The 27,162-nt window shown below is 42.4% G+C and overlaps 1 protein-coding gene across 1 annotated transcript in view; it reads right to left on the bottom strand.

Moving 5' to 3' along the window:
* Positions 1-4,754: 4,754 nt before the first annotated feature.
* The window catches only part of LOC115474236 (transmembrane protein 182-like), a 36,125-nt gene continuing 13,717 nt past the window's right edge, over positions 4,755-27,162 (bottom strand). The window contains exons 4-5 of the mRNA XM_030209618.1: positions 22,260-22,397; positions 4,755-6,103 (exon numbers count right to left, since the gene is read on the bottom strand). Coding sequence (XP_030065478.1) covers positions 5,874-6,103; positions 22,260-22,397 — 368 coding nt within the window. The 3' untranslated portion in view covers positions 4,755-5,873. The remainder of the gene's footprint in view (positions 6,104-22,259; positions 22,398-27,162) is intronic.

Below are 27,162 nucleotides of genomic sequence, written 5' to 3'. Positions count from 1 at the left end.
CCCAGAGGAGTTTAGCACTTTCGAATCGTGTTTTAGCAAATATCAGCCTGGCTGCTGTGTTTTAGGTGGTCTGGAGTTTTTTTGTGAGTTGTTCTTTGCATCCCGCATAGATTCCATTGCAGTAATCTGCATGGTTTAGGACCATTGATTGTATTAGGTTTCAAAAAATTTCTCTCAGGAAGAAAGGTTTTACTCATTTAAGATTCCACATTGAATAGAACATTTTGTTTATTACGGAGTTTACTTGGCTCTCAAGGGTGAGGTTGTGGTCGATTATGATGCCGAGTATTTTTAGGCTGTCTGAAGTAGGGAGGGTGTGTCCTGGGGTGTTTATGGTTGTGGGTTTGTACTTGTTATGTTGAGATGAGAGGATGAGGCAGTGTGTTTTTTCAGTGTTCAGTTTCAGTTGGAATGAATTTGCCCAAGAGTCCATGATGTTCAGGCCGTCATTGATTTCATTGGTTATTTCTGTTAAGTCATGTCTGAAGGGAATGTAGATTGTAACATCATCTGCATAGATGAACAGGTTTAGAACTCGATTGGATAGGGACTTTGCCATGGGATCATCATTATGTTGAAGAGTATTGGTGATAATGGTGATCCTTGAGGTACTCCGCAGGCTGCTTTCCACGGTGGTGATATGTTTGAGTTTGATTTTACTTGGTAGGTTCTCGTGGTTAGAAAACCCTTAATCTATTTAAGTACATTTCCATCAATCCCAAAGTGGCCAAGGAGTCTTAGTAGTATATTGTGGTTTACCATGTCGAACGCGCTTGACATGTCGAATTGAAGGAGAAGTATGCTTTTACCTGTGGCTATTTCCTGCTTGAATTTGGCCAGGAGAGTGACTAGGACAGTTTCAGTACTATGGTTGGGGCGGAATCCTGATTGTGAGTCGTGTAGCATTGAGAACTTGTCCATGTATTCCGTAAGCTATTTGGTCACCAAGCTTTCCATCAGTTTGACTACTAGTGGGATAGACGCAACTGGGCGGTAATTGGTGAGGTCGGTTGTGTTTTTCTTAGTGTCTTTTGGTATTGGGGTGAGTAGGATGTTACCATATTCCATGGGGAAGAGACCTTGTTGTAACATGAAGTTTAGGTGAGATGTGAGGTCTACTGTGAAGCGGCCAGGGGTGGATTTAAGTAGATGACCATATATCTAGTTTGCAGTGGGTGTTGGCGAGCCTATGAGTCGCTTGTGCAACTGATTCAGTGGTGAGGAGGGCAAATGTTGACCAGATGCGGTCAGCTGGGAATCCACCAGGGATTAGGTCCAGGTCATTGAAGAAGTTTTCGATTTCAGTGTTGTGCTGAGGAAGTGTGCTGTGTAATTTTATTATTTTTTCGTTAAAGTAATTAGCAAGTTTGTCTGCAGGTGGGATGTCTGTGTTGGTTGTGGTGATAGGGGTGGTGTCTAATAACTTATTTATGAGTTGAAATAGTTTCTTCATATCTTTGTAATCCGGTCCTATTTTAGTTTTGTAGTAGGACCTTTTGGTTTGTCTTATTGCATATGTGTATTTTCTATGTATTTGTTTCCATGCATTGAGTGTATGTTCATCTTTTATTTTTTTCCATGCTCATTCAAGTTTCCTGGGTTGTGTTTTGAGTTTTTTTAATTCATCATTGAACCATGGTATCAAGTTTTGTCTTCTTGATATTCTTGTCTTTAAGGGTGCTATTTCATTTAGTACGCTTCTGCATCTATTCTCCCAGTGATTGAGATAATGTATGGAATCTGTTTATGTTGACCATTTGTTGTCATATATCAGTTGCCAGAATAATTGTGGGGCCATGGGGAAAACAGGGTATGTGGCCTTCTTTGAGAACTTGACTCCTAATATTAGTAGCATTAATTTATTTGGATTTGGCTCACACCTTTTTCAGTAGTAGCTCAAGGTGAGTTACATTCAGTTGCACTGGGTACTGGAAGGCTCACAATCTAATTTTGTACCTGAGGCAATGCGATTTGCCCAACATCACAAGGAGCAGCAGAATTTGAACTGGCCACCAGTTTTGTAAACCACTTGCCACGTTTTGGCCTATGTGGTATATCAAATTTTGTAAATAAATGTGCAGCAATATATGCAGTCTTGCCTTTTAAAAGAGTTTAGATTGCAATTGCATGTGGTTTGGAAAGGGCACCCTACTGTATGATTCAGTCAGTCACATTCAGAGTGAGAGCCCCAAGGTCGATTGGACATGATTCACCTGACAATAAGCCTTGAGTGTGATTGGGTGTGCTTCACCTGAAAACAAGCCTTAGGTGTAACTGGCTGCAGTCACACCCAAAGAAGGGGGGGGGGGGTCTCATGTGACTGTATATGGTTCATCTGGAAAAGAAGTCATGGATATGATATGGTGCAATCTTTATTATCAGTGATTTCTGCATTCCTTACATATGAGAATTCTAAGCTCATATTATGTGCAACATTGTTTCATAATCCTGTTAGGTTTCTTTATTATAATCACAATCAGTAAGTGTCACAAATAAACATACAATGGGGAACATTTATCAAAGCACTTGGCCTAACAAAGTTACGTGGAGGGGCATTTTCTATATGATGTCTAAGTCGGACTTTGGACATTTAGCACTAAACATCCCAAATCCAACTAGCAAATGCAACCATTTTCGAAAAAAGCAAAACATCTTTTTTTTTTTTTTTGGGGGAAAATACCATTTGTAACAAGGTCTTGTGCTCTGTGAATTTATCATTTCAGGCCATTTTCAAAAAAAAAAAAAAACCACAAGTAAAAAACACAGAAAATCAATCCATTGGGATGCAGGAGGGGCCAGCATTTTTAGCAGACTGGTCCCCCAGACATCCCAGGAGAGCAATGGGGTACACTAGGGGGCATTCATGTGGACTTCAAATAAATGCTACCAGCTACACATCTCACTGTTGCACTCTTATCCTGTCTGCTGAGCCCTCCAAAACCCACCCAAAATCCACTACCCCCCAACTGTACTCCACTATAATAGCCCTTATGAGTGAAGGAGCACCTATATGTAGGTACAGTGGGTTTCTGATGAGTTTTGAAGTGCTCACCGTTTCCATCACAAGTTAACAGGTAAGAGAGGTATGAGTCAGGGTCACTTGTCTACAGTGCACTGCAAACCCACCCCCACTACACTACTCAGGGACCAACATGTTGCTCTAATGGACCTGGTTATAACATCTGAGGTTGTCGTAGAGGCTGGTGAGTAATATTTTTATTCAGATATTTTGGTGTTGGAAGGGGGAGAGTGACCACTGGGAGAGTAAGGGGGGGTCATTCCTGAATCCCTCCAGTGGTCATTTAGGGCACCTTTTTGCATATTATTTGTTTGAAAAATAGGTTTAGACCAAATCATTGAAGTTTTTGCCCTAGATTTTTTGGTTTGTTCAATTATGGCTGTAAAACACCCAATTGTTAGGCACGCCCTAATCACGCCCTAGATGGATGTCTGCAAAACAAGTTTCTAAAATACCAATGTGGATGTTTTGAGAAGAAATCCATCCAAATGGTGCTTTATGACACTTTTTGGATATTTTTCTCTTTCAAAAATTAGCCCCATAGTAACTTGTGGAACTTTGTATGTCTAAGTGCTTTGAAAATAAACCTCCACAACTCTTATACATCTGGAAAGGAGATACAATGTTATATTTGTTTACCAGGTGTACTGTGCTATCTATGGATACAGTATATACTACATAAAAGCAATTACTTTCCAGAGCTTACCATATATTTGTTTACATTTTATAAACAATTTTGCTTATACAAACTTCTCAGCAAAAGAAAGAATTTAGGGGTCCTTTGACTAAGGTGCACTGAAAAATGGCTTGCAGTAGTGTAGGCATGGGTTTTAGGTGCACGCCAATCCATTTTTCAGTGCGCCTGTAAAAAAGGCTTTTTTTATTTTTGCTGAAAATGGACGTGTGGCAAAGTCTATTTGTCATTTGCCACACATCCATTTTGCGTCTGTGACCTTACCACCTGTCATTGACCTAGTGGTAAAGTCTCACACAGTAACTGGGTGGTAATGACCTACATAAGTACATAAATATTGCAATGCTGGGACAGAGCAAAGGTCCATCAAGCCCAGCATCCTGTTTCCAACATTGGCCAATCCAGGTCATAAATACCTGGCAAGATCCCCAAAAAAGTACAAAACATTTTATGATGCTTATCCCAGAAGTAGTGGATTTTCCCCAAGTCCAATTTAATAATGGTCTATGGACTTTTCCTTTAGGAAGCCGTCCAAACCTTTTTTAAACTCCGCTAAGCTAACTACCTTTAGCATATTTTCTGGCAACGAATTCCAGAGTTGAATTACACGTTGAGTGAAGAAAATTTTTCTCTGATTCGTTTTAAATTTACTACTTTGTAGCTTAATTGCATGCCCCCTAGTCCTAGTATTTTTGGAAAGAGTAAACAGACGCTTCATGTCTACACGTTCCACTCCACTCATTATTTTATAGACCTCTATCATATCTCCCCTCAGCTGTCTTTTCTCCAAGCTGAAGAGCCCCAGCCACTTTAGCCTTTCCTCATAGGGAAGTCGTCCCATCCCCTTTATCATTTTTGTCGCCCTTCTCTGCACCTTTTCTAATTCCACTATATCTTTTTTGAGATGTGACCTGTACGTGCCAAATGCCACTTGGCACATGTCTGATGTGCGCATCTGAAAATAAAAATTATTTTTCGGCCGCGCGCATTGGACGCATGCCAAAAATGAAATTACCGCAAGAGCCGCATGGTAGCCGGATGGTAACTCCATTTTGGTGTATGTTGGGCGCACGTAGACGCATACACGACTTAGTAAAAGGGCCTCTTAATGTGAATTACTGCACAGTACTGAAGCAAAAAACATTTGATCTTATGCACCTGACTAAAACCTATCATTTGTGCTTAATGTTACAGCAGTATCACAAATATTTATATATAGACCAGTACACTCAAGCAAGGGAACCCTAGAGATGCTCTTAACTTTGCACCCCAAAACAATGAGGTTTTCCTACCACACTGGAAGTGGAAACAGTTCTTTTGGCACAAATTCAGAGAGAAATCACAGACTCTAAGGGTCATTTAAACATGCATGAAAAGTGCTTTCCTGGACTAAGAGATCTATCCAAATGGGTTCATTGAGGTTCATTTTGCCAAATTTCTGATTTATAGATATGGACAAGTATCTGGAAATATGTAGCCACATTATTGTATTTCCTCTCACAGCAAAAATGCTTGCACAGACTCGAGTATTGCAGTAAAATTTACTCCTGTAAAGTTTCTCTTTTTTCTTTTTTGCATACCTCAAACTTTTACAGATAGATGCCCATGTACATTGTTTCAGTTTATCTGGGTCAAGGTGCTGATCTTTATTTAAGGTTTGCAACTTTTTAAGTATATTTAAAGCATTCTTAGAAATTGCAGAGAGCCCAATTGCTCTTATCTATCAAAACTCTAGTCCTTTAAATGATTAAAAAATAGATTATCTTTACATCAATTTCCATTCGAGAAAAATAATTTTTCTTCTTAAGCTGACAGTTTATAAGAATAAATAAGCATAGGAATTAATGATAAGCATTGGAACCATTTTCTCTCTTTCTATAAATTAATTTATAAAAATTAATTGCATACATTCCACAAACAGAGCAGAGGCTTGGGTTATTATTATTATTATTATTATATTCCTTCTTGTTTCTAAAATGAGAGTGTAGTTTTCAAGTACATTTTCCTTTGTGCCATTTATCAGTGTGTTGGTGATATATATATACTAATAACTAATTGTCAGTCTGGCAATACAGATATATAAAATGTTCAGCCTATAAAACTGCGTTGTGCCCTTATTCCTAGCCTGATTCAGTAATCTGCCTCAGGGATACAGCTTCTTTATTTCTGGGCTAGTAGAATGCTTCGGCCTATGAAGTAAAAGAGAAACCCAGACAGTAACACTAGGGGCATGCCAGCCCCAGCAAACATGAATGACCATCCATAATATGTACTGACGTGGGGGCTCTCCATGCACCTTTCACTTCTGTCAAGAAGAATGTACTTCTGGAGATCAGCAGCAAGCTCTTTCCACATGACAAACAGAAGGATAAGGATGAGAAACAAGCCTCCTGCGGGAGAAAAAAAAAGCAATGAAAAACACAGTCAAGACACCTATTGTAAATCTAAATCCAAGTAACACATTAAGATGTGCTAGAAGGAAGCAGTTAGTTCGATAAAGGAATACCAGTCATCTGATTCACAGCCTGCTTCACTAGGATTTTTTTGTATCCTACTCTTTGTTATCATGTGTTATGTGTCATTATTACGCGTCTTGGTCTTTATTATCACCTTTATTGCTTGGACTGCAAATTAGAACTGGCAATTCAGTGTGATATCCTGCACAGTATTGTTATTATATGCAGCAGTAAACTGAATTAAAAAGAAGTCGCCTTCATCTTAATTTATTTTGGCCTCTGGAGTGTGAATGCCAAACAAATATTGTGGTTTTGCAGAATAGCAGCTACTGTAAACGGAGAAACTTGGGACATACAGAGCAAAAAAAAAATGTTTTTGTAGCAAAAACATATATTTGAATTATACAGGAGAAGCAGGAGCCAACATAGAACTGCCGTTAACACCCTCCTTTCCACTTCCAGTTATTGCTCATAAACACCTATTCACCTAAATACACACACATCTTTTTTTCACCACCTGGCATTCTGATATTTGAATATATGTAATGCTCTTCTGAAATGGTGTAAATCTATTTTTTCCAATAAAAGCGTTCTGCCTTTTCACTGAGTGTGATTCATAGGCAGCTTAAACCAGAGAATAGAACATCACTATAAAAAGACTCAGAGCTCTTCAACCAAAATCTTCTTTAATGCAGTAATCAAACAAGAAAAAAAATAACTTACAGTTCAGATGTGCTGGACAATAGTTTTTGCCTTCCATGCAAGAAAGAAGCTAGGAGCAATTCAACAGCACACAGAGTATAGACTCTGTTTATAATTCTACACTGTTGAAATCTTGATAGCATACGCAGTTTCAGTTCACAGAGGAGAATGCTGCAGACTAACTCTTACAGTGTTGGGAAGAGAAGGGGGCAAGTAGCCCAGCATGCACAGAGAACAAGGCAAGCCAATAGAGAGTCCCATAATGATTAACATATATTCATAAACAACAAGCAACCTGTCTCCATACAAATGGGGGCAGACACTTCCTGCCTGGTATTGTAGATACCACTATTTAAATCCTCAAAAGATCAGGGCCACCGAGAGGGGGGACAGCGGGACAAATTTCCCGGGGCCTGGGCCTCCAAGGGGGACCCGGCGCCACAGTCCCACCTGCCAACGCCACCGGGCCCCTTCCACCCATCTTCACTGTACTCTGCAGGTCTTCTGTGCGTCTAGAAGACCTGCAGAGTACAGCAAAGATCAGCTGAGAGGAGCGCGTATGTGTGGGCCGCGCACACCGGAGTCAGAAGACAGCACTTCTGCTGGTGGGGGTTCGGGTGGAAGGGGCCCGGCCCGGTGGCGGAGGTGGGTGGGACTGTGGCGCCGGGCCCCCCCAGGGGGGGCGGCGACAACCTGGGGGGTGGTAGTGGGGGCAGGGCCCAGGGGGGGCTGGGCCAGGGGCCTGGGGGCGGCCTTGTCCCGGGCCCGGCCCAGTCTCTCGGCGGCCCTGCAAAAGATAAACAATTATGAGCATGCAAAGTCCTTTAATGAAGCTGGATCTTGAAGGCTGACAACTCCTTGCTTGTCTCAAGTTCTCTTGTCATTGAGGTGACTTCTCTCTTGCAGTCTCACAGGAACTGAAATGAGAGACAGATAACAAAAATAACAACATAAAAGAGAGAAAATGTGTCTGAGTCTCTGGAGTGGACAACAGTCCACGGAGTGCATGTCTCTTCATGGAATATGCAGATCACTGGTTCAGTGATGGCTCTGCTGAAGAAGTTTGCTGTCTTCCATGGGAATCTGGTGTTGAAGCTCCATGGTGGTGCTAAATTGTCGCTGATGATCTGCAGTTCTGAATCTCTGATGGCACATTGGTGATAGGTGTCTGATCTTTCATCATCTGGCCGATAAACTGAAGACACAATGTTGGTGGCAAGACTCTGGACAGACTTCTGTATCAGAGTCAGGATCTATAAGCTCAAAGGAGTTCTCCATAGCTGGAGACATGTAGTCAGGTTTTAGAAGAAAATCTGGTCCTGATAACCACATGGTTTTCATTAGATGGGATGCTAACACAACTCTGGTGGCACAGTCTGCTGGATTTTGGTTAGTTGGCATGCAATGCCACTCTTCTGGTCATGTTAACTTCCATATATGCTCAACTCTGTTGCTGACTTACATATAAAATTTGATGGTAGATGTAGCCCAAGACGACTTTATTGTCAGTGTAAAAATTGACTGTGTCTATTTAAATGAACACTTCACTTAGTATCATCTCTGCTCCACACAATTCTAAGTATGGAATAGTATAATTGGGTTGTGATGCTAACTTGGCTTTACCAAAGATGAATCCCACATAAGGTAGCTCATCTTCATTTGTAGCTTTGAAGTAGGCCATTGCAGCTATGGCTTTTTCAGAAGCTTCAGATAAGATGCAGATCGCTTTGTGACAGGTAGCACTGAGTGCTGCAGGGATATAAGTGTGTGGGATGTGCAGCTGCTCAAGAGTATTTAGAGAATCTTTCCATTTCTCCCATTCTTGTCACATTTCTGGTGGCAGTGGAACATCCCACTCATCAATAGTTTGGGAACGCTCCCTCAGTAGGGATCTTCCTTGGATAGTGACTGGAGCCACAAACCCCAGTGGATCATACAAAAGGGCCAGCGAGCGGAAGGGGAGGGGCAGGGGGGACATAATTCCCCAGGCCTGGCCTCCAAGGGGGGCCAGGGCCCAGGCCCTGTGCCGGCAAGCTTCTTCTTGCAGCCTGCTTCTGGGTCTGTCCTCCCCTGCTCCTGCATGCTGCCCAGGATCCAGATGATTGCATTAGTGTGGTATGGGGTTAACGCAATCATTTGGGTCCTGACTCTTGGCACAGACAGAAGCAGGAGAGAACAGACCATGAGATCAGGCATGCAGGAAATGGCTTTCCAGCACTGGGCCCGCCCCCCCCCCCCCCCCTTGGAGGCAAAGACAGAAAGGTAAGAGGGCAGGCAGGTGGAAGTGGCGGTGTGAGCGGGGGGGGGGGTGGCTGGTGCTGGTCCAGTTCTGCCCCAGGCCTGGGCTACGTCTCTCAGCAGCCCTGTCATAAAGACTATTGACCAAGGACAAGACACCTCTGTGTGTGCATGGTTTCTTTTGGGTGAAGAATTGAAAGGTAAAAATGTCTCTTTTTAGGTCCCAATGTAATCCAAGGCTTCCCTGAAGCAGAGTAGTGTCTACTCTTACATCTAAATCCTTTAAATCTTTGGCATGATCCTCGGCAGAAAATGCTCTCATTACTTCTGGACTGTTGGAGGCAATTTTGTAAAGGTCTCAGATTGGCCTCGGCCAGCAATGCTTGTGTTCTCTTTAGCAAATCAATGGCTTCTCCTACGGTAGGTAAAGACTTCAAACCATTGTCAACATAAAAGTATCTTTCAATGAAGCTTCTGGCATCCGTGCAGTACTCTCTTTCTCCTTCTTGGGCTGTTCTTCTAAGCCCGTAGGTTGCTACTGCAGGTGACAGACTGCTAGCAAACACATGAACTCTCATTCTGTATTCCAGAATCACCTGGTTGATGTTGTTGTCACGTTACTAAAGAAATCTCAACTAGTTTCTGTAGTTTGGGTGTACAACAAAGCAGTGGAACATTTGCTGGATATCTGCTGTTATGGCAATGGGTTCCTTTCTGAAGTGAATCAAGACTCATAATAAGCAATTGAAAATGTCAGGCCCAGAAAACAGAACATTGTTGAGTGAGATTCCATGAAATTGAGCACTGAAATTGAACATAATCCTGATCTAGTCTGGTTTTTGTGAGTGATATACTCCATAGGTAGGTAAGTACCAACATTCTTCATTGTCTTTTTATGGTGGAACTGGCTCTGTATGGCTATTATCCAGCATATTTTGCATGAAGGTTATAAAGTGCTGTTTTGTCTCTGGTTTCATTCTTAGAGTCTTCTGCAATGAAATAAGTCAAAAGAGAAGTTGCTTTCTGTTATTTGAAAGTTCTGATTTGGGTGTCAAGGCTCTGCCCTGGTTCCATCCCCGACCCCAAAGGAGTCGGGGCAGCCTGTGAGACAGCATCATCCTGACATTCCACACCTGCATATACCCTTCTGTTGCATGCACATGCACTGCAGCCCGTTGGATGGCTAACGGAAGAATATTGGGGGGGGGGGGGAGTTTGAGCATCATCATGGGGCTGAGCACTTTTAAGGGAGCTCAGTCTTGCCTCAAGTACCTTCGCAGCTGGTTCCTGCTTTTCCAAAGTCCACTTGTCTCCTGGTTTCTACTTTGCCAAGTCTGCTTGGCTCCTGGTTCCTGCTTTGCCAAGTTTCGCTTGTCTCCCACTTCCTGCTTGCCAAATCCAACTTGTCTCCTGGTTCCTGCTTTGTCAAATTCCATTTGTCTCCTGGTCCCTGCCATGCCAAACTTCAGCCTTGTCTTCCTGCTTTGCCAAGCTCGTCTCTTCTCCTTCAACTCTGGAAGTGACCTGTCTGCCATAGTTGGGAACCCAACTATGGTCCTAGGGCTCACTACCCAAGATCACAACAGCTTGTGAAGGCCATGAGCTTGACAGAGTCACTTGCTTTGCAGTTGCTGCTGCAGCTTGCACTCCAGCTGCAACAACTATCCGGGCTATGCAAATGTTAACCCATCGGATGGACAATATCCAAGGGCCAGATGTACCTCAAGTGGCAGCCTCACCTCCTGTTGCAGAACCGGAACCAGTTGTTGTTTCCAGTGGCATGAGGATCCGTGTCACCCCACCTCCTCACTTTGATGGGAATCCAAAACCTGCCGTGGGTTCTTGAACCAATGTCAAATCATATTCAAATTCCAAGCAAGAGACTTCATTTCTGAAAGGGCAAAAGTGGCCTAACTCATTTCCCTCCTTACTGGTCCTGCTTTTATCTGGGCCTCCCCTATTTGGGAGAGGAATGAGCCTATACTAAGGATTAAAGGAACTGTGACCCTATTTTGAAGGCTCCTGGTGCTTGTCTATCTCAACAACATTCTGATCTTCTCCTGTTTGTTGGAACAACATAGACAGCATATCAAGATGGTGGTCCACTGCCTACATCAGAACCAGCTATTCACCAAATTGGAAAAATGTTTCTTTGAACACTCTGAATTACCCTTTTTGAGGTACAGTATCTCTGATCAAGAGCTATGAATGGATCCGGCCAAGCTGTTTGCCATTCTTGACTGGTCTCGGCCTCTGGTCCGCCGGCCGGGCTCTTCAGAGATTTCTGGGCTTTGCCAACTATTACTTAAGTAGAGGAGTGTGGTAGCCGTGTTAGTCCACTCTTAAGGTTATCAATAGAAATCAAACAAAATAAAACATGGAAAAGAAAATAAGATAATACCTTTTTTATTGGACATAACTTAATACATTTCTTGATTAGCTTTCGAAGGTTGCCCTTCTTCGTCAGATCAGAAATAAGCAAATGTGCTAGCTGACAGTGTATATAAGTGAAAACATTCAAGCATTACTATGACAGTCTGACAGGGTGGGAGGATGGGGATGGGTAGGAGGTATGCATGGGGATATCAAAGCATATCATTGATATTCTAACAGGATGGGTGTGGACCTTTGAAGTCAGAATGATTGAATATTTTAACACCCAACAGAAAGGACTTAACAAGGATCTGGGGTTCCTAGCCCATTATAAACCATAAAGCTGTATGTCTCTGTTGATCACCCCACCCCTCACCTATCCACACCCATCCTGTTAGAATATCAATGATATGCTTTGATGTCCCCATGCATACCTCCTACCCACCCCCATCCTCCCACCCTGTCAGACTGTCATAGTAATGCTTGAATGTTTTCACTTATATACACTGTCAGCTAGCACATTTGCTTATTTCCGATCTGTCGAAGAAGGGCAACCTTCGAAAGCTAATCAAGAAATGTATTAAGTTATGTCCAATAAAAAAAGGTATCATCTTATTTTCTTTTCCATGTTTTATTTTGTTTGATTTCTATTGATAACCAACTATTACTGAAAGTTCAACTTGAATTATTCTGCTATTGCAGCACTGCTGATGGCTCTCACCTAAAAGGAGGCAAATCCCCAGGACTGGCTACCCGAAGCCATAACCGTGTTTGACCATCTGAAGCAGCCTTTTATGACTGCTCCGATCCTTCAAAACCCTGATCCTAAGAAAAGGTTCTATGTTGAAGTAGATGCCCCAGCTATTGGAGCAAGTGCCATCCTATCCCAGACCTATACCTGCAAGAAACTGCTTCCCTGTGCTTTCTTCTCAGAAAAGTTTTCTACAGCCAAGAGAAACTATATGATAGGAGACCAGGAGCTTTTGGCCATAAAATTGGCCCTGGAGGAGTGGCACCACTTACTGGAGGGGGACAAATGTCCCTTCATTGTACTGACTGACCATAAGAATTTATTATATCTTCAAGAGGCATGTCGGCTTAAGCCCGATGGTCCTTGTTTTTCTCCCGTTTCGACTTCCAATTGCACTTTCAACCAGAGAATTAGAATAATAAGGTGGATACACTGTCACAGTCCATGGAAGTGGGTGAAGAGATATCCGACCTTCAGCATGTCATCGACCCAGTCCGAATCTTGACCGCTACTGTCACACCGGTTCCACCGGGCAAGACTATTGCCCCAGACGACTTTGGGAGCACATCCTCAAGTGGAGGCATAATTCTAGAATCACTGGTCATCCTGGAATCTGAGGTACCACGGAGCTCATCTCCTGCTTATATTGGTGGCTCACTCTCAAGAAAGATGTAAGAGAATTAATTTTGGCCTGTCTTGTGTGTGTGCTCGCCAGAAACCCTCCCATGCCTATCCTTGGGGCCTTCTGCAACCGCTTCCCATACCTAAGAAGCCATGGACACACACTGCAATGGATTTCATTTTGGATCTTCCCCACTCTAATAGTTACACTACCATATAGGTGGTGGTAGACTGTTTCTCAAAAATGGCCCATTTTATGCCCCTTGCTGGATTTCAAACTGCATCCACTTTGGCCCAGTACTTTCTGGTTTATTTTGGCCACTAAAAAGTTAACCTATACTGATATTCAATGCTAACCATTAACTTTTTAGCAGTCAAAGATATGCCCGCTATTTAAGTAGCTATGTTGCACGGTATAGCTAAAAGACCACCAAAAGTGGAACGAGCACAAAGTTCCCACGGAATAGACAGAATCAAAAACAAGGAGTGGGAACTGGATTAGGCTCTTCAAAACAGACCATGGACTAACAATGTAGAATTATTTAAGATGACTTGACACAGTACTATGTTTCGGCACATACTTGCTTGCCTCAGGAGTCCTGATGTGTATATTAGACAATCACATCTATGCTTTGCAATATGTCTTTCAAACCAAACATAAGCTGGACTTTAAAAAGACCATTGATGAGATTAAACGTGTGTATAGCATGTAAAAGTGTGCATAGCATTATAGCAGCATTTACATGCTATACACACTTTTATCAATGGAGTTCCTTTTTTTCTCTAAATTTGTAGTATGTAAATCGCTCTGCTCTTCCTGACAGTTAGAGTGGTATAGTAAATTGAAATACATTATAAACTATAAACTATAGTTTCTTCCTTTTCAGTGAAACCCAACTCAGTTGAACTACTGTCCCGGTGAGTAACAGCTACTGCTCCTCCAGTCTCCAGTCAGTATACTGGAAATGGTACCTCAATATGTCCAAATAAGGGGGAAATTATCAACATGGGCTGTCATTAAGACATATTATTTTACTCTTAACCACATTTATTAGTGTAGATCTCATTGCATAAAATGGGATCTGTGATAAAATAGCTCAAATTAGTGGTAAAATAACACATCTTATCAGTAGTCAGTATTGATAAATATGCCTCTAACAGAGGTTTTTTCTCAATACAAAAATGTCAGCCTGCAACCCCATAAAAGACCACAGAATGGGATATACATGTGTTCATCATACTTTCGACATGTATAGAAAACCTTTCATATTAATTTAGGAGGGAAGTTATTAATGTGGGCTACTGTTATTTCACTGCTAACCTGGATTATAGGTAACTAGGTCTCATTGCCTAAAATGGGTCCTGTGCTAAAATAAAATGAGTTAGTGGTAAATAGCCCCTACATTGATAACTCCCCCCACCCCTTAGTTGTGCATTTAACTCCTGCCCATGGCAAATTACAACAAAAAAAAATATCAGACACAATGAACACATATTAAACAGCTCTCTTCTGGTCAAACATGCATTGATAGCTTGTTGGATCCTCAAGAATGTATCAGTATTATAAGCATATGCAGTACTGATATACTCCATTTCTATGTTATATTACATAAGTAAGCAGGACTTATTCACACTGACTGGTACATATATGTGAGATTGACATAAAAAGGGGATTGCAGTGTTCTGTGAGGTTACCAGGTATGTCTAGAGCTATCTTGCCATGGGTCAGTGTCTCCTGAAGATTATTGCATTTACAAGGGGTAATTTTCAAATAGCCCACACAGCCGCAAACCATTTTCACAATGAAAATTAACTAATAGAAAGTATGCATGTTAAAAGCATCTGGGTATTTAGCACTTGTGGTTTGTACAGGTAACAGGGTGGGAGATGTACAGAGGAATCACATTACCTGTACACATGCCAATTTATTTCCTTCTCCTAAAAACGCTCACAGGAATGCCTCTTTCCCACAGCTAAAAATGTGCATGCTATGAAAGTCACATGTAATGACTTTGCCACAAAGTGAGCAGTTTTCTGTTAAAGCATTTTACCAGAAAAATATCTATTTATCCACATCATTGGCCAAAATTGCCCTCAAGAGAATTTTTCTGCAGGGTGGCATGATGCAACCTGAGAAACCACAAATGGCTGAATTTTGTCAACTGTTTTGTAACATGGTTCCTTCTGGCCAGTGGGATGAGATCTTTATCTCTTCTCTCTGTCCCCACTTCTGTGAAGTATTTGCACCTGATACTAAAGGTAGAAAAGCTCAAACCAAAACAGAAAATAAAAATGAATCACTGTCGAGATGGCTTAAAGTTGCCAGAATCTTTACGGAATCACACCATTCAGCAGGTAGGTCCACTGCTGTTCTTGTATTATTATTATTATTTTATTTATTGCATTTGTATCCCACATTCCCCCACCTATTTGCAGGCTCAATGCGGCTTACATAGATTTGGTAACATTGTCATATCAGGATATCAGATACAGTTAGTAATGTGTAGCAATTAAGGAAGGGAAGAGGGAAGAAGGAAGAGAGTTCTTAGGGTAGTTATAGAAGGTGGGCGTTCATATTTGAGTGGGTTGGTGAGGTGACTTAGTGAGGTTATGGGTTCTCATTGTAGGCCTTGTTGAAGAAGAATGTTTTCAGAGATTTTCGAAAGATAGCTGTTTCTTTGATTGCTTTCAGGTCTGTAGGTAATGCATTCCATATCTGCGTGCTCTTGTAAGAGAAGGTAGTGGCGTGCATCAGCTTGTATTTAAGTCCTTTGCAACTGGGGTAGTGCAGGTTGAGGAATTTGCGGGATGATCTTGTGGCGTTTCTGGGAGGTAGGTCCACGAGGTTTAGCATGTAGATTGGGGCGTCTGCATGAATGATTTTGTGTACAATCGTGCAGATCTTGGACGCAATGCATTCCTTAAGTGGGAGCCAGTGAAGTTTCTCTAAATTTAATTCATAGCCTTGCCAAAGAAGATTGTCCAAATGCACATATCCTCTCTGCTCTTTCTATCTCTGCTTCTGTTCATTAGGACACGGCAGAAATATACAGTATGAGCTGCGAAATTCAGTCTCCATCATGATTAGAAATGTGATGTCTTCAAAAGGCAGGGCTGATAGCAAAAATAAAAAACAAACAAAAAAAAAAAACACCCTCCAAAAAAAGAAGAATTCTGAATTCCTTGCTGCCTTCTCTTGTATAAGTTTGTAGTACCATGTAGGAACTAACTGTAAGACAATGAACTCTGACTCATTCTCTCCAATCAATGAAATAAAACACCTTACAAGAGTTAATTATAAGTAAATTGAACTCTGTAACTTTCAGTCTCTCTTTACAGAAAGCTGGTAGCTCCTTCTGTAGGAGCTAATTGTTGTGAAAATGAGCTCAGACTCTTAATTTGTTTCTCTCTCCACATCCTTGTATTTTTCCCCCCTTATTAGGGCTGTAAGTTCTTTAGAAGGGCTAATTGTTGGAAAATTAACGTTTGGCCTTTTCTCTTTCTCACCTTGTGGGATTATGATACCCTGTAGTAAGAATAATAACCTTTGGTCTCAACACATTGTTTTCGGGGCATCAGAAACCTAACTCTGCCAGTGATATATAAAAAAGGAATGTCTATGATCTTGAAAACTGAAACACAACAGCTTGTTTTCAATGAGGGCAATATTCAGTGTGTGGTTTAAGTAAATCATGTTGAGCAAGTTGGCTGTCAATATTCAGTGGCATTTACAGTAACTAGCTAACGGAGTTAAATATCTGCTCTAGCCTCTGCAGCACTATCAGATTAGTTCCAGAACATTCTGGGGATGGATCCAGTCCTTAAATGGTTAGCGGCAATATTCAGTCTGTTAACTGGGTAAGTAGGCCCATAAAATTAGGACAGCAAAACGGCTGACCAGGCATCGATCTGAATATTGTCCGGTGCCTGTTTAATTTCTAGGTAACTACATTGACCCAGATATTAAATCCCAGTGCACAGTCATGGCCAAGCATTGAATATACTGGCCCAAAATTTTCAGGCTGGTCTAACAAAGGCTGTCTTGGCCAGCAAAAAAATCTAGTTTTGTTCAAGACCAACATAGCCTGAAAAACACTGCTGTAGAAAAGTACATTGAAATGAGGATATATAATGTTCCTGTGGTGAACTGACCAGGTGGGAGACTACAAAATTGAAAAATGTATTAGGCACCAAAAGGAAGACCTGACACAGGCCTGTATTTCGGTGGGTGAATTGCCTACATCAGGGGTCACAAGACTCTATGTGATCACTGATCTTGGTTTGGTCCCCCCGAGTCTCTAGAGAATCTTCTTTCAGGGGGGGAGCTCCAGTGGTGTGCTGGTAAATTTTTAACAACAGGCTCTCTCCCCGGTCCACCTCGGCGCCCCCCCATCCACCTCGGCGCCCCCCCCCCCCGTCCACCACTGCACCCCCCAAAAAAAAAATTGCAGAGCTGGCTATACCCGGGGGGGGGGGGGGCGGCCTACACATTACTCTCTCCAGGAAAAAAAATTTAAATGATCCCAGGTTCCAATCTAATTCATGTTTAATATGGGATAAAATGCCATAAATAAATAAATAAACATAAACTTTTAACGTTCAGCACCTGATTCTCAAAGTGGACATATTCCAAACACTATAATGAAAATAAAATTATTTTTTTTCTACCTTTGTTGTCTGGTGACTTTGTTTCTCTGATCATGCTGGTCCAGTATCTGATTCTGCTGCTCTCTATCTGTTCCCTTGACTCCATTTCCAGGGCTTCCTTTCCATTTATTTCTTTTCTTTCCTCCTTTCTTCTTCATTTCTGGTCCTCCGCATACTTGACTGTACAGTGGATCCAGCTTCTGCCTATTTTCTCCATCCATGTGCAGTTTCTCTCCTCACTTCCTTTTCCCTCATCTAATCTCCTTCCTCTATCTTCCCTCCATGTCCAGCATTTCTTTTCTCTCCCTTCCTTCCCTCCATCCATGTCCAGAATTTCTCTTGCTCTCCCCTCCATCCATGTCCTGAAACTCTCCTCTCTTCCCTGCCCCTCTCTATCCATCCATACCCAGCAATTCTCTTCTCTCCCCTGCCCCCCTCTACCCATCCATGCCCAGCAGGTCTCTCCCCTGCCCCCTCTACCCACCCATGCCCAGCAAGTCTCTCCCCTGCCCCCCTCTACCCACCCATGCCCAGCAAGTCTCTCCCCTGCCCCCTCTACCCATCCATGCCCAGCAAGTCTCTCCCCTGCCCCCCTCTACCCATCCATGCCCAGCAGGACTCTCCCCTGCCTCCTCTACCCACCCATGCCCAGCAAGCCTCTGCCCTGCCCCCCTACCCACCCATGCTCAGCAAGTCTCTCCCCTGCTGCCCCCCTCTACCCACCCATGCCCAGCAAGTCTCTCCCCTGCCCCTCTACCCACCCATGCTCAGCAAATCTCTCCCCTGCCCCCTTCTACCCACCCATGCCCAGCAAGTCTCTCCCCTGCCCCCCTCTAACCATCCATGCAATTCTCTTCCCTGCCCCCTCTACCCATCCATACCCAGTGATTCTCCTCCCTCCCCTGCCCTTCTCTGCCGCTCTGAAACATGTCCAATGATGTCCTTCGCCCCCACCCTCCCCTCCCGCTCCCATCCGTCTTTTTTTAATTACCTCCATCGAAGCGCGCGCTATTTAAAGCCCTGCTGCATGCTGGCCGTCTCCAGGCTTCCCCTGCTGGATGATGTCCGTGCCTTAGTCCTGCCTTCGCGAAAAAAGGAAATGATATCAGAATGAAGGCGGGACTAAGGCAGGAACATCATCCGAAGCAAGCAGGGGAAGCCTGGAGACGGCCAGCACGCAGCAGGGCTTTAAATAGCGTGCACTTCGACGGAGGTAATTAAAAAAAGACAGATGGGAGCGGGAGGGGAGGGTGGGGGTGAAGGATATGGTTGTACATGCTTCGGAGCGGCAGGGGAGGTAAGCATGGCTTGTGATGGCGCCCTCCTGCCATGCTTACCTCCCGCAATGGAGCCGGCTTGCCCCCAACATCAACCGGCTCGCAAGAGCTGTCAAAATTTAACAAGCGGCTCTTGCGAGCCGGTGCGAGCCGGCTCCAGCACACCACTGGAGAGCTCCCTGTTTCATGTGCTCAGTGTTTCCTCGGGTTTGCTCGCCTAGAGAGAAAAAACAGCTCTTTAAAAAGTAAAGAGCCGTTTTCTCTCTCTAGGTGAGCAAACCCGAGGAAACACTGAACACAGAGTCTCAGAGGGACCTGCAGAAAGAAATCCTGCCTTCACCCTGCTAGGTAGCTGTTGTATGCTGAACAACCTATATACTCTTCACAGGTAAAATACCAGAAATCCATTTTTAGATTCATATAAGGCATTACTTGTCAATAAAACTAGCCAGCAGCTTTTCCTCAGGCCTCAGTCCCTTCACCACTGTGACAGCAAAATAGACACTGGAATGCAGCCTAGTGGTCAGTGCAGAAGGCTTTAAACCAAAGGACTCAGGTTCAAATCCCACTTTAACTCTGTATTTTGTAATTGTGGGCCCGCCATGAAAAGAAAAATACATGCTGTACCTGAACGCCTGAATGTACCACTTCAATAGGCTTCAGGCTTGCAGGTGTCTCATATATTTAAGTACAGTAGGTATTTTTCTGTTTCTGGAGGGCTCACAATTAAAAAAAAAGAGTTAAAGTAGAGACTGAATCTGGGTCCCTTGGTTTAACATCCACTGCACTAAACGTTTAGGCTACTCCCCAAACGTCCTTGCTACTTTGCTAAGAATGCCTATAATACCTAAAGCTGTCATAGAGGCAACTACTGGGGGATTAAAGAGGTGTCATGCTTTAACACTCCAGTGGTCAGATGCTCAATCAGAGCACCTTTTTGTACCCTGAATGTGACTAACTTAGGACATCCTTCTTTTTAGACTTGGATATTTCTTCCCATTCGGTAATCTATGTTGGACATCCTGATTTTCACTTCACCCCAAGTTGTAACCCTGTCCGACCAATGTTTCTAACCTTATCTGACTTACTGTACCTTCACTCCCCTGCTTTATAACTACCTCCCAACGTATCATGCAAACCCTATTGAACTTCCTAAGGACTTAACCTAGCCCAACACGTACACAAGAAAGCTCTACAGACACTATCTCTCTTGAATTGTTAACCTTGCTTGATACTTTGTAACTGCCCCTCATTGTTCCATGTAAGCCACATCGAACCTACCAATAGGTGGGAAAATGTGGGATACAAATGCAATAAATAAATAAATAAATTTGGGGGTTCTGCCCAAAACACAACCATAACACACTCCCTTACTATTTGGATGTATTGCAGTGTTGGACGTTCCTTTTCTGCCATTGATTTGGGATTTGGATATTTCAAGCACACGGATGTCCATTTTTGCATTTTGAGACATCCATATGCATCAAAAATAAGTGCCATACAGGGGCATAATTGAACGGGGACGACCATCTCATAAGGACGTTCCGGCAAAGGGGCGGGGAAACCCATATTATTGAAACAAGATGGACGTCCATCTTTTGTTTCGATAATACAGTCAGGGGCGCACAAATCTCAACATTTAGGTCGACCTTAGGGATGGTCGTCCCAGTTAATAATGGAAACCGAGGACACCCATCTCAGAAATGACCAAATCCAAGCCATTTGGTCGTGGGAGGAGCCAGCATTTGTAGTGCACTGGTCCTCCTCACATGCCTGGACACCAACCGGGCACCCTAGGGGCACTGCAGTGGACTTCACAAATTGCTCCCAGGTGCATAGCTCCCTTACCTTCGGTGTGAAGCCCCCCAACCCCCCCCCCAAAAAAAAAACCCACTCCCCACAACTGTACACCACTACCATAGCCCTTAGGGATGAAGGGGGGCACCTACATGTGGGTACAGTGGGGTTCAGGTGGGTTTTGGAGGGCTCACATTTACCACCACAAGTGTAACAGGTGGGGGGGATGGGCCTGGGTCCGCCTTCCTGAAGTGCACTGCACCCACTAAAAACTGCTCCAGGGACCTGCATACTGCTGTGATGGAGCTGGGTATGACATTTGAGGCTGGCATAGAGGCTGGGAGGGGTGGGTGACCATTGGAGGAGTAAGGGGAGGTCATCCCCAATTCCCTCTGGTGGTCATCTGGTCAGTTCAGGCAACTTTTCGAGGCTTGGTCGTGAAAAAAAAAGAGACCAAGTAAAGTCGACCAAATGCTCGTGAGGGACGCCCTTCTTTTTTCCATTATTGACCGAGAACGTCTATCTCTTAACCACGCCCCATCCCGCCTTCAGTACACTGCCGACACGCCCCCGTGAACTTTGGTCGTCCCTGTGACAGAAAGCAGTTGAGGATGCAAAAAATCGACTTTTAATTATGCCGATTTGGGCAACCTCGGGAGAAGGACGCCCATCTCCCGATTTGTGTCGGAAGATGGGCGTCCTTCCCTTTCGAAAATAAGCTAGATAGTTACCTTTTTTTGCAAAAACTGGCCTGCAAAGCCTTTTTCACATGCATGAGCTGCTTTGCACAGTTATGCATTGCAGTATCTCATCAATGTTGAATGGAAATAAATTTTTGCACGTGAGTAAACTACATAAAAAAGTTTGCTGCAAAGGTGCCTAACTTCCAAATCTTTTTATAGAAGATTATTTGTTGCACTAAAACAGCACTTAACTGAAATGTTAGTGTTTTGTGAGTTTCAAGTTATTTTTGTGCAAGTCACCTTTTGTAAGTTTCACACTTTTGTATATCAACCTCTTAGATGAAAATCCATTTAGGTGAGTTCAATCTTTTATCCTGCTTAACTCTCATTTTCACCTAAGTAAATCCCATTTAAACCTTTTAAAATGTACCCTTTAGTATGCTTAAAATTGATGATAGAATTATAAAAGGGAAAACGGGTTGTTCTGCAGTGATTTGATCTGACGCCAAGTGTAGAATGGTGTTTAATTATTTCTGATTTTAGATTTATGATTCTGCACATTGCTGTGTGGTATTGTTTTCTTCCTATTTTGAAAAACAACTAAATCTACCTCAGTGCTACCGAGGAGACTGACAGAAGTCCCTTCAAGCTCAATAAGCACCAACAGGCAGAACCGTCCTGCTTGTAAGCATTTACATCTCATAATTACTAGCTAGATTATATGTGAAGAAAAGACAACTGAAATTTATGAAAGATAAAATCATTTATGCTTATATTAATATGTTTCCAAAGCTTGACTGAGCACAAAAGTTAATTTTTACAGAAGAAGAAAGAAACCTGACTTCTAAACTCAGTATTTAAAATCTCACGCATAATTTAACAGAGTTCATTCATTTTAATCTTTCATATTATTATATAGCTTCTACCCTTTGCACACACTGACTCAAGCCTCAACGTCCCAGGTTCTAGCTGCATCCAATTATTGAGACTTGGCAACTTACCAGAAGCGATGAAGAATCCACCTCCTATTTTATAGAGTCGAGCACTAACAAAGGGTACAGCACATACCAACAGGAATCCTCCCAGTATACTGGCAGCAACAGCCAGGATAATGAATGCAGTCCAGAAGCCTCTGTACACTAAAGAAATTGAAAGAGAATACAGTTGCACTCTTAAAGCACAAGTAAATCTGCATAATTCGGGCTTCATCAGTCTGTCGTGTCCGAATTATTTGTTGAAAAACATATTTAAGGAATTAAGGGGTCTTTTTACTAAATGGCATTAGATTTCCAGTTACCATGACCCCAATATTCAGACCACAGGAGATAACCGGGATGTCTCCCGCGGTCTGCACTGAACCTGGATATTCAATGCCGGGCCATTTCTGGTGACCGGCATTGAATATCTGGGGGGTTTTCAGCCGGTTTGACGATAACAGGCTATGTTGATATTCAGATATAGCTGGTTATCTTTAAACTGATCCAAGATATACCAGGGTTTGACACAGCCAAATATGACCGCCAAACCCAGTTTACAAATCAGTGGATAGCCGGTTATATCACGTAATATAACTGGTTGTCCGCCAGGGCTCACCATACAATATGAAGGAGTTTAGGTAGGATTTGTACCTGGAACCCTTTATGTGGAGTCCAGTGCAAGGACCACTAGACTTCCCCTCTACATTGCTGGGATGTCTGTGTGGCCAGTTCACTAGGAATGCTGCCAGACAGACATCCCTATAGCTTGTTTTTCTACATGTTACCCTGGGACTTTTTTTTCTCAAAAGTAGTACTTAGAGATGGACATGTTGAGCATGAAAACGTCAAAACCATAATCGAACCAGAAATTTCGATTTGGTTACCTTTAAAGGCAAGATTCCAATTTAAGGTTGCTATTTTAGCCTTTTTGGTGATACATGGTCAAATCCCTGCTTACCTGATTACACACTTTTCTTTTGTAAATGGACGTATTTTTTAGATCTACTAGGAATCAATCTTTGTTAAGTTTCCTCTCAGTTCAAAAAGCTAAAGCTGCAAGAACATTTCAAGCCTTTCTTTCATAACAAGCAGCACTATTCCGGAATTCTCTTCCTCTTTTTCTTAGACAAACAGATGATTATTGTCAATTTAGAAGGTTACTAAAGATGTTTTTCTACAAAAATATTTTCTGGGTTTGGATTCATGATATATCTTTCTATTGTTCTGCCTGAAGAATTTTTGTATTGCAATCTTTGAAGTATGCTTCAGCTTCGTTATTGCTACCTGCATCAAACTTGATGGTTTTTGCAGGATATAAGATCATAATGTAATATAACCTTTGCATTTACCACACATTGGTGTTTACTGTCTACTAAGCCGCACTAACGGCTGCTGCTCTGCAATGCCGACACAGCCCATTAGCGCACGGCAGCCACTAGCATGGCTTAGTAAACGGGGGAAAGTGTTAAGTGCAAAAATGTACTGCACTGTAGTCAACAGAACCCTATGAGGTGCAGCAGATTTTAAATCATTCACAGTTCAAACAATCTTCTGAAACCCTAAGGGGTTCACTTTTTAGTTTTTTTTTGCCAGCATTTTCCCTGTTGAAAACAAAGGGATATTCCCTAGATAAATCGGGCTTATTTGTCCACAAGAACGAAATTAGTCAAATTGAATAAATAAGCTCAATTTTCAAAAGTGTTTCTCCTTATATCTACTGCAAAATGGTTTTGCAAAAGAGCATATCAAGAAAATTGCTGATTTCTATGTAATGTTGTAAATGTATTAACAGTAGTGGGCAGATGTATTTTTCTTTTCCATCATTCATTTGATTTTAAACTTATTCTTTGTACCGTACCTCCCCTATAACTTCATATGACAGCTAAGGTAAATGTTATGATATGTCTTTGCACACAAATCTTTACCACTCAGCACAAACTCTTGTGTAGAGACTTTGTCAGCAGCCAGCCTTGGAGAGATTGTTGGTGGGTGGAGAAGTTTGTTGTATTTTAAGGACTGACATACAGGGACAGATGGCTCCAATCCTTCACAGGAGAACTGTGTGGGAAGAGGTTATGGTATGGGTGTGACTGAGAAGATTGAAAAGCTGGCATTGATCCAATATCTATGTTAAATCTGTTTCTTTAGTTTTGGGAAGTTTTTATGTAAAAATCTTCCATGTGACTAATGTGCTTTGAAATAATCTCATATTGTGGGAACAAAATTATCTTAACAAATAACATTTAAGACAAAAACGCTTCTTTAAAGTCTGCAACTGCTACCATCTTTTGGTGGGGTGGGGTGGGGTCATACACATTCCTTGAAAGAGAGAGCATTTCATTTTCAGAACAGCTGTTACAAGCAGGGATAAGCAACATCCAGGCCCTGCGAACAACAATCTGCTCAGGTTTTCAGGGTATCCCTAATGAATATGAATAAGCTAACCTTAATTATATACACGGACTGAATTTTCAATAATTAGTCAAAATATATTAAATACGCCATCTCTGATGACTAATACAGTACTTAAACAACTATTCATACACTGTTTAAAATCACAACCTTTATTACAAAATATTCCCAAACAATCAATTTAAAGCTGCACCCCCTCCCCGCAGCAATTATGCTCATACACGTAGTTCATATGTCAATGAGTTCATTTATCAATAAGATTCTTCTTCGAATTACTGTAGATTAATACAATGCTGACTTTAGTAAACTGGGGGAATACCTGAGGAAGGAACTGATGGGCTGGGAGGACATATGAGAAGTGGAAGGGCAGTGGTCCAGGCTGAAAGAAGCTATAAATATGGCCAGAAACCTTTATGTAAAGAGAGTAAATAAAAGCAAAAGAAGAAGGAAACCGATATGGTTCTCCAAGCAAGTGGCTGAGAAAATAAAGGCTAAAGAGTTGGCGTTCATGAAATACAGAAAAACTCAAGAAGAGGAACACAGAGACGAATACCGGATGAAACTGAAAGCCAAGAGAGAGATAAGTCTGGCGAAAGTGCAAGCAGAAGAACAAATGGCTAGAAATGTAAGGAGGGGCGACAAAAATTTCTTCAGGTATATTAGTGAAAGGAGGAAGACTAAAAATGGAATTGAGAGACTGAAAGATGCTACAAACCACTATGTGGATAATGATGAAGAAAAAGCAAATTTGCTAAATAAATACTTTTGCGCTGTTTTCACTGAAGAAAATCCTGGAGAAGGACCACGATTGACTGGCAAAAGTACATATGAGAATGGAGCGGATATAGCACCGTTCACAGAAGAGAGTGTGTATGAACAACTTGAAAATCTAAAGGTGGACAAAGCTATGGGACCGGACGGTATCCACCCCAGGATATTAAGGGAGCTCAGAAAGGTTCTAGCTGGTCCTCTTAAAGATTTGTTTAATAAATCCTTGGAGACGGGAGAGGTTCCGTGGGACTGGAGAAGAGCGGATGTGGTCCCTCTTCACAAAAGTGGTGATCGGGAAAAAGCTGGAAACTACAAGCTGGTAAGCCTCACTTCAGTTATTGGAAAAGTAATGGAAGCAATGCTGAAGGAAAGGATAGTGAATTTCCTAGAAGCCAATAAGTTGCAGGATCCGAGACAACATGGTTTTAATCATGCCAAACGAATCTCATTGAATTCTTTGACTGGGTGATCAGAGAATTGAATCAAGGATTTTCTATAGATGTAATCTACTTAGGTTTCAGCAAAGCTTTTGACACAGTTCCCCACAGGAGACTCTTGAATAAACTTGACAGGCAGAAGATAGGACCTGAAGTGGTGAACTGGATTAGGAACTGGTTGACGGACAGACGCCAGAGGGTGGTGGTTAATGGAATTCACTCAGATAAGGGAAAGGTGGAAGTGGAGTGCCTCAGGGATCGGTGCTGGGGCCGACTCTGTTCAATATATTTGTGAGTGACATTGCTGAAGGGTTAGAAGGTAAAGTGGAAAACATGAAAAAGGATCTGCAGAAGCTAGAAGAATGGTCTAATGTTTGGTAATTAAAATATAATACAAAGAAATGCAAAGTGATCCATTTAGGGAGTAGAAATCCATGGGAGACATATGTGTATGTGTAATGTGAAATGTACAGACAGGAAGAGGGATCTTAGGGAGATAGTATCTGAGGATCTGAAGGTGACGAAACAGTGTGACAAGGCGGTGGCCATAGCCAGAAGGTTGCTAGACTGTATAGAGAGAGGTGTGACCAGCAGAAGAAAGGACGTGTTGATGCCCCTGTACAAGTCGTTGGTGAGGCCCCACCTGGAGTATTGTGTTCAGTTTTGGAGGCCGTATCATGCTAAGTATGTAAAAAGAATTGAAGTGGTGCAAAGAAAAACTTCAAAAATGGTATGGGATTTGCGTTACAAGACGTATGAGGAGAGACCTGTGGACCCGAACATGTATTCCCTGGAGGAAAGGAGAAACAGGGGTGATATAATACAGATTTTCAAATATTTGAAGGGTATTAATCCACAAACTAAGCTTTCCTGGAGACGGGAAGGCGGTAGAACTAGAGGACATGAAATGAGGTTGAAGGGGGGCAGACTCAGGAAAAATGTCAGGAAGTATTTTTTCACGGAGAGAGTGGTGGATACTTGGAATGCCCTCCTGAGGGAGGTGGTGGAGATGAAAACAGTAACGGAATTAAAAAATGCATGGGATAAACATAAAGGAATCCTGTTCAGAAAGAATGGATTCTCAGAAGCTTAGCAGAGATTGGGTGGCAGCACCGGTGGTTGGGAGGCGGGGCTAATGCTGGGTAGACTTCTATGGTCTGTGCCCTGAAAATGGCAGATACAAATCAAGGTCAGGTATACATATAAAGTAGCACATAGGAGTTTATCTTGTTGGGCAGACTGGATGGACCGTACAGTCTTTCTCTGCCGTCATCTACTATGTTACTATGAAACACGGCCACTGTTGA

Source organism: Microcaecilia unicolor, chromosome 7, assembly GCF_901765095.1.
Source record: "Microcaecilia unicolor chromosome 7, aMicUni1.1, whole genome shotgun sequence".
NCBI classification, from domain to species: Eukaryota; Metazoa; Chordata; class Amphibia; order Gymnophiona; family Siphonopidae; genus Microcaecilia; species Microcaecilia unicolor.
This window is presented reverse-complemented; position numbering and strand designations above follow the sequence as displayed.